Below are 12,120 nucleotides of genomic sequence, written 5' to 3' on the forward strand. Positions count from 1 at the left end.
ATTGCAATCCCTAATCGGATACCAGGAAGTTCAGGTGCATTTTTAAGTTAATAAGATGTGAAACAAGCATAATATCTATATACTTAGGCTATATACATATGTAATTATGTAGGTACATACACTACATACTCTTAATACAAACAAATGTGGAAACGGACGTGTAAATTGCGGTTAATATGGTACTATACAAGGTGCTCGTGAGCATTGCGAGACATTGTAACTAATCATTCCTGGTAATATTTAGAAACTAAAATGTCGTATAAAATTTTCTGGATTAGGCCTAGTTTCAGAGATAATTTAATGTTTTTCGAAATCGTTCTTTCGCCATAAGTCGGTACAAAATACATTTATGACTGCGGTATTGCCACTTTGAGGTCTAGTCTGGACATACCTATTGATTGACATCGAAAAATTAAAAAAATGTATTTGAGAGGCTACCCCCAAATAAAAAAACTTTTTAGTTAATTTTAGGGTGTACAGGAGTGTTCAAAAAAGGGAAAAAAATATCAAAGAAAAAAATTTTTTTTGTCGAATTTCACGAAAAGTCATATAACATTTTTTGCTTCTGTTGCCATCAGGAATGCACCATTAAAATCTCTCGCAATGCTCACGGGCACCTTGTATAACCACTATTGATCTACTCCGATCCGACACCGGCCCAGGAAGGCGAGGGTTCCCTGGCCAATGGCGATGCATCCATGCAAATGTGCAATATCCGCATCCGCCCGGACTCGCTGCAACTGCAGACCGCAAACACGGATTCACGGACATATGGACAGGCACCGATGTAGGTATGTATTGGATTGGTAATATCGGCATAGAGACGAAGGTACATTGCATAATTACATATTGTAAATATATCTCGCTTTCTATGTGTAGGTACTGTTGCACATCTAGTCTAGTCTAGGCCCAAGAAAATAAGGAAATTACTCGCTCATTGTAGTCAATCGCTACTTGCTTCTCACAATTCGTCGGCGGTAGGACAGTAGCGATGTCATGTTTGTGTAGGTTTACTTTTTAATTCTTACTTGCCGGGACTAACTGGGGTGCTGTATCTATTTATTATCGCACAATTACACAAATGAAAAACTAATTTATTCTAATAAACTTTTTGAGTACCGCGCCATCTCTGGTTATCATTTAAAACTACTTCCATGACATCAAAGCTGTCAAGGTGACACTAGCTGTCGTGTGATTGAATGAAGTCCCTATTGATATCGAGTCCCTAGATGGCGCTCAAGAAAATCAGTTTAATTTTATTTATTATGATTCACTAAATTATATTATAAAGAATAATGTCAACAATGTATTTTTGTACGTACTTGTGTATTAGAATGATAGAAAAAAACAGAATTCATAAATTTCTGGTTACGAAAATCGATTCTTCAGTTGTCAAACAAACAGCTAACTGTCAATGATTTGCGAAATGTCAAAGTTGACAAAACAAACTCAGCATTAAATCGAACCGTCGATCGTGTGCTTTTGAGAAGTTTTGCGAACAGTAAATTACATTTATAAGCTAAAATCTGTTATAATTAGTCAATAACAAGTGAAATAGTGTGCTGATGAAGTGATATTGTGTAGTTGTAGAGTTTTAAGTCAGCTGGCGCGCTGGACGACCCGGAGCGTGAGGGGCCCGCGGAGGCGGAACAGGAGGCCTGGAGACACATGCGTGCCATGGACGTCGACAGGCAAATGTAAGCATCATTATAAAGTATTTTCCGATTCGATAGTTCGCATACAATATCCTACAATCTTTATGCTAAGAGCCTGTACGAGTAGATCACAGTACTACTATATAACTACCTTCTAACTTCTAAACAGCTATTGCTGGTTACCTACTCACCTGTAGTTAGTTCATTTTATTCATACCGTGATTGTTGAGGTTTCTTAGTACAAAATGCTGTTTGGTATTGCTAAACTATACTATTTATTGCAAAATAAGGAAGGAAAACAAGATTCTCTAGTGGATTTCTCATTTTTCACTTCCAAGGTGATTAGAACCTTGATATGTAAAACATGTTTTAAGGATATGCAAACTAAATTAAATAGATTTTTAGTTTTACTATGTATTCATTATTGCTAATGATTTCACAATCTACATATTTTGTGATAGTCTCCACTTGGCCTTTGACCCTGACTGTGACTGCTCCAGTTATGACTTAAAGTCTTAACTTTAATCTCATAAGGCCTATTATAGAAAGTTTTCCTTTTTTTAATTTGAACCTTGTTCTATAATTAAATTGGAATGAATTTAATTTGTTACTATTTGAGGATCACAAAAATATATGCCACACTCTTCTGGCTCTACAAATAAGATTGTGTCAGATATTTTTGCGGCTTTCATTGTGTAACATATTGCAGGTGGTGCTTGTAATGTAATGTACATTGAGCATGACAAAGATAATCATTAAAAAGTTCTCTCAATTCTTCTAGGACTTCATTAACTTTTCCCAATTGGTCCAGTTTACTTTGAGGAACGAGGGACATCTTCTTGTTCCACTCACTCTGGTCCTGGGCAGCAATGAGGGACATACATTAAAAAAAAGTCCCGGAAAAACCCTTTAATATTTAAGACAGAATTGTGTACAGGTCATATTGAACACCATGACCTGGTAACCAACTTCTGCATCTTGAGTTTATTAATCTTTCATATGTATGTGGTGGTAAGACATCATGGATTTTAACCTCAGTTGTGTCATATAGATCAAAAAATGTTTTTGGGGAAAAGCACAGAAAGTTGACTAATTGGTCAGGTTCCATATCATGCACAGATGAGAAGTTAAATCTATTGTTGTGTAGTTTACCACATTCACTACGGTAGGGGGTCGAAAGACCCCATGCAAAGTATAGTTAATTACGAGTTACACAAATTGCCGCAGCAAAGGTGTTACGGTGTTAGTGAGCAAGTTCTCTTATGATTACAGGGCAGCCGAGGAGAGCAGCGCAGTGGAAGGGGACGGGGACAGGGGCCGCTACAGGTAAACTGTGTGTGAACAACCGGCTTTATTCTGTAGCATTGGTTTGTTCTTTAGAGCAGTGAGGTGGTTTATGATATCTTGTTTGTTTAGTTGTAATAGAATAGAGTCATACCAAGTTAACAGTGTATGACATTTGCAATCACAAAATGTGGCAAGGTTATCATTAATCTTAAATTTTTATAAAAATATGATGTTTATAGTTGCCAAGTTTCTTGCCGGTCCATATGGGGATTCCTTCAATTGAGGGGGGACTTAAATCTTCTCGGGTCAGAGATATAAGGTTAGATACAGTGTAGCTTTATTTGGCGTTCATAAGCGCATTGTAATATGCCTATTATCTTTATCTTATCTTATCTTTATAATGACTAATGACCAAACCCGTGTTTTACGGGCGCAAAAATGAACTTCTGCTAGTGCTTAATTAAATATAGAGTCTTCGATCGACATTCCTTTAGCAAATTTTGAATGATCGTAATTACAACTCGCGACAAACAGGGGTTTGGTCATTAGTCATTATAAAGTTAGGATAAATATTTTTTATTATTCAAGTAGGCATATATCTCTCTCTCTATCTCTCTCTCTGAGACTGAAAAGAGAAACGGACCTATGTATAAACTCCAATCTCTGCTTGATGTGCAGCATATATGTTATTTTAGTTTTTACAGCTCAGGTAAGAAAGCACATCAAATATTTTTTGTAGAAATAGTAATCTGTCAGATAAATTTTATTTTTCCTTTCCTTTTGTAAGAATTCGATATGTTTTCTGAAAGAGTACATACGTATTTGTATGATTTGATATTACATATATATTTTTTAATCAAATTTATATAAAGAAAAGTAGCTACTGTATGTAATTGCATGATTGCTATAGTAATCTAAATTGTATTTTTTTTTTCCTATTTAATGCATGTTAATTATAAGACATAATGTTTTGAAAAGATGTGTCGCACCGAGTTTCTTGCCGGTATATATTGGGATTCCCTCCTCCAAATGAGAAGGGATTTAAATCTTCTAGGGTCAAATGTGTAGGGTTAGAGCCGGTGTAGCCTTATTTGACGTTCATAAGCGCATTGTAACATGCCTACTTGAATAATAAACTATCTTTATCTTTTTTATAATAAAATAAATAAAAAACCGACATACTAATTCACATTTAGAAATATTTGTTTACACATTCTTGCAAACTAGTTTGACCTTCATGTTTGGACATGAGTGTAGTGTTGTAGGCAATAGAGGTATAGCTACGTCTTACGCAATGCGCCCGCGCCTTGTCGCAAGGCTGTGCTCAAACTCATTCATAGATCTGTCAGTTATATCACAGCTGACTATTGGTGGATACATGTCAAAGTTTTAAACACATAAAACACGTACTAAATTCGTGCACTCGTTTTGTTTTCCGAAAGATTAAGTTTGATGGATAGTTTTCCTGATCTTACTTGTACGCCCGCAGCGCAGGAGTGATGTCGGTGTTATTATTTGTGGATTAAATCTTTGAGGATTTATTAAAATAATGAAGATAAACGGACGAATATTTTCCTTTGGGTATGAAATTTTTAATAAATATATATTTTTTAATTATGGGCAATGCCCTACCTTAAAATCCCATCGCCCAACCTAGTGATGTGCCGATGAAAATGTTCTCATTCCTGAGAATTCCTTTTCAACGAAATTTCCGGAAAATATCCAAACTTCTCGTTACCGTTCTCTTCGAGTGTGGCCCATACTTTCTCCACAATTTCCGTCTCAGAGAACGTTTCCGATAGATTTCTCTGTTCCCGTGAAAATTTTGAGAACGGCACATCGCCAGACCTTACTACGGCCCGGCCCTGTAGAGACCTCATACTATGTTATCGTGGCAAGGTATAAAATGGTACCAAATTAAATTCCTTGACCATACCACATTGACCACATTCGTACGTCAGTGGTTAAAGGTTAACACTTCTGATAAACCTAAAAAGCCGATATTTGGCATTATCACGGTATACAGACTTCTACATGATACAGACTAATTCAGGTTATTAAAGGAGCTGCCACGACGCGTCATGTCCTCGACGTAAGTAGACTTTTAGTGCATCCAATTTGTGTATTAATCCAAGGCCTAAGTTGGGAAACTGGCGCGGCGTCCATGCTAAACAAATGCAAACGAGTGAGCGTCCAGTGCATGACGCTCAAATCCCTTGCATGCTCGACGCAACGCTGCACGCCTCTTCTTTCTTCTGATAAAATGGTCTTGCGTGGCTATATCTGTTTTATATTTTCAGCCTGATGGTCCGCTGCGCGTCGCAGTCATCGCTGGATGAATGTTCTCAGCGCGCAGAAGCGGCGGGCGGCGCACGCGCTGCGCATGCTACGCGTTTATTGGACGCTCTCGCGCGCCTGCGTAGTGATGACGCGCTTTGCGATGTTCGGTTGAGGGTACGTATGCTTCCCAAGGGAAACAAAACGCACGCTCATAGCGTCGCGAGCGTACACGTTGTGGCGTCAGCGTCGAGTTGTACGCCTCTGACGCTCCGAGAGAGTGTTTCGTGGCCATTGCGTTAGACTTTGGCCCCTGGTTGACGTCGTAGGGTCACATGTTATAAGATTATTCATTGATTAATTATTCACGTCTATGGGATGACAGACGATTCGTTGAAAAATCCATGGAAATTAAATTAAAGACACTCTTTATGATGGCTCTACAAGTTAGTACTAACCGCGTCTTTTGATTTTGAATGATTAGACTATTTACCTAATCTTTATTGCACATTACATGAAGGTACAAATGGCGGACTTAATGCCTTAAGGCATTCTCTACCAGTCAACCAAAAGTAAATTAATTTCTAATCAAGACTATATGAATATAAAGTATATATTAATAAACTTACACATAATGGTTATTATGGTCGTTCGTTACATTTTCTTGCGTTACAGTTATTTTTTTAGTAAGTACCTATACCTATTGGAGGCGCAGTTATTTTAATACTGGTCAGAAGTCAGAAATTATGGCCGAAGAGTATTCATTTACAGCTAGAAGCAGAAGGGACAAGTTTCGTTTTTAGGGTTCCGTAGTCAACTAGGAACTCTTATAGTTTCGCCATGTCCGTCTGTCTGTCTGTCTGTCTGTCTGTCCGAGGCTTTGCTCCGTGGTCGTTATCGTTAGTGCTAGAAAGCTGAAATTTGGCATGGATATACAAATCAATAAAGCCGACAGTCGTACAATAAAATCTAAAAATTTAATTTTAATAACGTAAATTGGGGGCCGACAAAGTCGTACAATAAAATCTAAAAATTTAATTTTAATAACGTAAATTGGGGTAAATATTTTTTTTTGCTTCAACCCTGCAGTGTGGGATAACGTTGGAAAGGTCTTTCAAAACTAATAGGGGTCTTCAACAAACATTTTTTGATAAAGTGAATATATTCGGAGATAATCGCTCCGAAAGAAAAAAAATGTGTCCCCCCCCCCCCCCTCTAACTTTTGAACCATAGGTCCAAAAAATATGAAAAAAATCGTGGAAGTAGAGCTTAAGAAATACATTAAATGAAAACTATAGCGGACATGATCAGTTTAGCTGTTTTTGAGTTATCGCAAAAAGTTTCCCCTTCATAGTAAAAAGACTTACTTACTTTAATTAGGTACTGATTATGCAAATTTGCCTATTTGTTTAACTCGGGAGAAAGGTTTCATGCCTTGGTTAACAATTTACTATACTTTAAGCTCCAGTTTAGCTTATTGTGACGGAAGAGTAACTACGGAACCCTACACTGAGCGTGGCCCGACATGCTCTTGGCCGGTTTTTTCAGCATAATTATGAGCCTTGTCCGTGCAGGCTTGCGCGGAAGGTGGCGCGGGGGACGCCGAGGACGAAGGCGTGGGCGCGCACCGCGCAGTGCTCGCCGCCAGCTCGCCCTACTTCCGAGCCATGTTCACACAGTTCGACGAGAGGACGATGCCCACTATCACCATCCAGGTAAAAAATAGAAAACGTAAAAGTTGCCGTCTGCAGCATGTTTTTTACCAGGTATGTGAGGGCCAAGGCATTGCGTTGTGACCTTCCCATAGCTTGGAACAACTCCGTCGGACCTTCGGCCGTTCGGTTTGCTTTTTAAGACATATTGGCAATTATGGCGTGCAGTCCAATTCTGTGGGCCTTTTTTTGTTTTTCAATTTATTTGTATTATTTTGTTTATCTGTTTACAGAATGTGGAACCGGAAGCTTTGCAAGCCATCGTTGATTACGTGTACAACCCTGATTCCTTGATCATCAACGAGGACAACGTTCAGGTATTATGGTCATCATCACTGATGTTACTGCCGTCATCAAACTTTTGGAAAACGACGTAAACTCAAAATCTGGACCATAGCGATTTTAGCCAGTTTAACAAAAGAGATTTCCAAATTCAAAATGGTTTTGCCTTATAAATGCGAGTACCTAACTCTGAAATTTACTGGCTTAGGCTAAGGTGACAACCGTAGGTGGGAACGAAAGGACCCATTGCTGTGTCTCGCTCCAACCTATGCTTGTCGTCTTAGCCGAAGCCAGTCGCTCAATGTCGTGGCCAGCGCGTTAGAGTCGACAAACTAAGCACATCGGTTCTCGGCGCTCCTGAGGCAATGAGACATGAGACGCTGATATGCGACACACACACTTAAACCAGTAGATCACCTCGAAAAAATTTTTTTTTACTATTGGCTTCTCTTCCAGAGCATTCTCTCAGCAGCCTCTCTCCTCCAAGTGCTCGGCGCTCGCGCAGCCTGCTGCTCGTTCCTAGCTGCGGCACTGGCCCCAGATAATGCCCTGGGCATCCGCGCCTTCGCCGAGCTCCATGCTTGCTCGGAACTGGCTCAAGCTGCTGACAGATTCCTGGACCGACACTTCCTCCAGGTATTGATAGCTACTGCTCTGGCTCCAGATAATGCCTACAGAGCTACATGCTTGCTCCGAACTGGCTCAAGCTGCTGACAGATTCCTGGACAGACACTTCGTTCAGATACTTACTGAACATCGATGGATCTTATGCTGTTTGTAATTGAGGTCTACAATCAGTTAGTAGCGTGAAGGAAGGTACTAACAGCAACTCTATTAACTGACCACCGAGCCTTCTGCCTTCCGTCGCGGTTGGCACTAGGTCTCGGCCTCCGACCCTGAAGTTTACCTTCCGAGTCAGGATTGATCTCGTAAAGCTTGATACCATACGATGGCATCACATAAGCCCCAAATGTGTATATCCGATGTGTATTTCTTGATTTGTTATTTTAAATGATATGAGTTCTCTGTATCTACATTGTTTGTTTAATGTCACAGCTGTCGGATCTCTTATAAAATTAAATTACGAATAAAATGAAAATAAATAATGATTATTATTTGTTTTAGGTTCTCGAACAAGACGAGTTTCTCGGTCTCTCAGCAGAAACACTCGCCCGCCTATTAGACAGTGACCGTATTGCGGCGCCTGATGAAGAAGTCATCCTGGATGCTGTGTTACGGTGGATGAGACATGAACCTGAAACGAGGTACTTAATAGTGGCGAAATATACAAAAATGTTTCTAATGAATTTTTTGCCAATTTGGCTGGTACTGTACATTTCGTTCTCTTCTATTTAAGTTTAACAGTGTATAGTAAAGTATGTGTTTGTTTGCAGGCGCGCACACCTGGGCACTTTACTAGCGCACGTGCGCTTACCCTTACTGCCGCAGGACGTGCTGGTGGCGCGCGCCGCCGCCGAGCCGCTCGCGTCCGCCGGCGTGCAGGTCAGTGTAGTGCAGTACGTAATGTTCGCAGGTGCGCACACTGGGCACGCTGGCTCGCGTGCGCCCCGCCACCCGCTACTGCCGCAGGACGTGTTACGCGCGCAATGGGGAATTTTATTGACATAGACATAATTTATTGGTAAGAAGGTATTACAGGTCACAATTTCAAACTCAATTGCTGTGAGTGTTGTGGGTTTGGAGTTCTTAGATAAGAGGTTTAAACATGATTTAGTTTTATTTCTGTACTTCATACACAGGGAAATTTGAAACCTAAAACCAAAAAACCAAAGCAAACGACCTAAACCCAGCGGTTTTCAAACTTTTTATTTCACGTGTCATGATCTGTTTCGGTTGCCTCGCGTTCTTTTTGTCGGCCGGATTATTTGGATTTTGGCTTTTCAAATTTTATTCCACAGACTAAAAGTAAGGGTCATATTTCGGATGTTTCATTCGGGGCCGGGTGGAGCGGGGCTTTTCGGCGGATGGATGTCGTGGCACCCACTCTAGCTCGTATTTTTAATAGTTGTATAGACAATGGTGTTTTTCCGAACTTGATGAAATATAGTAAAGTAGTTCCTATTTTTAAATCAGGCCATATAGATATCCTTCTAGATAGAGATAGAGGATAGAGGATAATCCTTCTGATTATCGTCCTGTTTCTGTGCTACCGGCGTTTAGCAAAATATTCGAAAAAATAATGCTAATGCAGTTGATTTCGCACTTTAATTTGAACAAAATTTTCACGTACAGCAGTTTGGCTTCACGAAAAGCAGGTCCACTACTGATGCTGGTAACAGTTTAATTAAATTCATTTTGCAGGCATGGGAGGAGTCACATGACGCAATTGGCGTATTTTGCGACCTCTCTAAAGCTTTTGATTGTGTAGACCACGGTACTCTAATTAGTAAACTTGTTACGGTATTAAAGGACTTGCATTAAATCTTATTAGATCACATCTGGCACAGAGAAATCAAAAGATAGCAATTATTGGAGTAATCTCTTCCGAAATAGCAATAGATATGGGAGTACCCCAAGGACCTATTTTAGGCCCATTTTTATTCCTTGTGTATGTCACTGACCTGCCATATATGGTAAGCCGAAGATAAGGCATTGTTATTTGCTGACGATACTTCTTTATTGTTCAAAGTTAATAGGAGAGATACTGAGCTTGTTGAACCAAACAATATCGTATCCATGATATCCGACGGTTTGCTGCCAATAATAGTACTAGTACTGAATCCAAGTAACACGAAATTTATACGGTTTTCTCTAGCAAACTTATCAACTGAAAATGTAGTCTCTAATATTGAAATGGTCAAAGTAGAATTTGTTAAGACTGCTATTTTCTAGGAATAACTTTAGCCTCCAAATTACAATGGGGCTCCTATGTAACTTCATTAACTAACGGGTTGAGCTTCGCTGCGTTTGCAGTAAGGAGAATAAGGCAGCTTACCGATGTAGAGACGGCACGGTTAGTCTACTTTGCTTACTTGAACAGTATAATTACTTATGGTCTTATTTTGTGGGGATCAGCTGCTGATATTGATTCAACATTTACAGCCTGGGGTCGCGTGAGTCACTAAGAAAATTATTTATGGAAATACATATTCTAACTCTGCCGCCGCTATATATATTTGAAATAATAATGTTTGTAAGGGAAAACTTACACAGTTTCCCAACCAATGTTGATAAGCCAAAGGCTACAAGAAACATAGGAAAGCTTAAAGTAACATCTTACCAGCGATTGATAATAAACATAGATGACGAACTAGCTCTGCAAAATGACCCCACACATATTGTGCCGAAGCGGGCGGGGCGTCAACTTTGTGCCGCGGAGCTATTTAGTTCGCAAATGGCGGCCCGTTGTCACAGTCGTAGTAAGAAGTATTAAAATTATATCTTTAATAAAAGAAATATGCCTTATTGTGCGGATAAATGATGTGCTAGTCGTTCCAACAAACACTGGAAACAATATGGGATTACTTTTCACGTATAGTTTAGCTAGGATCCCCAGATATTTTGATTTCTCATGATCAAAACAGGTTTCATATGGGGATGATGTTATGCATTTTAAACAATCGTTGATATTAAGAAACTTTCATTTTAAATTTGTTCAGGTTGTTATTTTGACAATTTAAATTCGTGATAGTAAATACGAATCGTCGTTGTAGGTGGCGCTTTTTTATGTGTAGGTTCATTTTTACTAAGTAAAGTAAAGATCTCGCTGCTATTTATAACTTTTCGTTAAATTCGCGGAAGGCTGGACCGATTTGGCTAATTTTGGTATTGCAATATTTCTAGGTCCAGGGACGGTTTGAACGGTGAAAAAATATGGAGAGAATGCAAGTGTGGGTGTTAAACCTACGTGGATCGTAAATAATAATGCACGCACTTAATAAACAATATGTAATGTTCGAAATACAGTTAAAAAGTTATTATTATTTAAGTTAGTATTAAACACAAGCGGTTAGCACAGGCACACACAGTTCACCGAAACACTAGTTAGGTTCATGCACCATACCATTTATATTAGTCCGTGAATCCATAGGTTAGTATCACGATAAGCTACTAGTCAAGTAAGCGGATAGGATTTAACTGGCGTTGACGATGTGCGAGCGATCGATCCCGTGACGTAGGTAACACTGATGACAGAGGGCCTACCGCGAACCACGTTCGACGTGTTGCCTCTCTGTCGCACTTGTAAATTCGTGCGTAAGTGTGATAGGGAGGCAACACTTCGAACGTGGTTCGCGGTAGGCCCTCAGACGCGGTCGGCACGGCGGACGCGTTACCGGCGGTCTAGCAACGGTTGCCAGCCCGCGCGCCGCCATGTTGTCGGCTGTCGTGAGTGGGTCCACACCACACGAAAAAGGTTTTGTGACTCTGTTTTGTTTGCGTACTTTGATGTGGAGTAGGCCACACAAAGGAAATAGTAAAAACAATAATGATATTTTCCCATTCCCATACAAACTGTTCCTACGACGACGTGTTCAATACGAATTTCTGCATGAACGATACAATCTATTAATTGGTTCGGAGGCTTAATTGCCTTTAAACACGTGCGACAAACGAACAAACAATAAGCCTATATATGAATACTCTTTAAAATAAAATAACAAATTATCATACAAAAATGTAGCAATTAAAACGTTCTATATCGCATGAAACCGTCTACGTGGTGTTGGTTTTCATTGTCATGTATTTTCAAGTGTCAATGCTACAGCCAATCACAGCGCCTTATTTTATAATACACCAATCGTAGTTTGGGTGGTTTAAATTGACTAATCATGGTCAAACACAGTTTCGTCGAAAAAAACAAGACGTCAACATCGACGAGTTGCAATTGGTCCGTTATGAGTACTGCGTGTTTTAATAGTGGGGCCACTTTTACGCTGATATTTTGT

The 12,120-nt window shown here is 39.7% G+C and overlaps 1 protein-coding gene across 1 annotated transcript in view; it reads left to right on the forward strand.

Annotated features, from left to right (window-relative positions):
• Window positions 1-12,120, forward strand: part of LOC133526188 (ring canal kelch homolog) — a 23,179-nt gene continuing 11,059 nt past the window's right edge. The window contains exons 1-8 of the mRNA XM_061862694.1: window positions 1-1,697; window positions 2,928-2,981; window positions 5,243-5,396; window positions 6,794-6,934; window positions 7,165-7,248; window positions 7,670-7,849; window positions 8,339-8,478; window positions 8,608-8,716. Coding sequence (XP_061718678.1) covers window positions 1,669-1,697; window positions 2,928-2,981; window positions 5,243-5,396; window positions 6,794-6,934; window positions 7,165-7,248; window positions 7,670-7,849; window positions 8,339-8,478; window positions 8,608-8,716 — 891 coding nt within the window. The 5' untranslated portion in view covers window positions 1-1,668. The remainder of the gene's footprint in view (window positions 1,698-2,927; window positions 2,982-5,242; window positions 5,397-6,793; window positions 6,935-7,164; window positions 7,249-7,669; window positions 7,850-8,338; window positions 8,479-8,607; window positions 8,717-12,120) is intronic.

This window comes from Cydia pomonella, chromosome 16, assembly GCF_033807575.1.
Source record: "Cydia pomonella isolate Wapato2018A chromosome 16, ilCydPomo1, whole genome shotgun sequence".
In the NCBI taxonomy this organism is placed as follows: domain Eukaryota; kingdom Metazoa; phylum Arthropoda; class Insecta; order Lepidoptera; family Tortricidae; genus Cydia; species Cydia pomonella.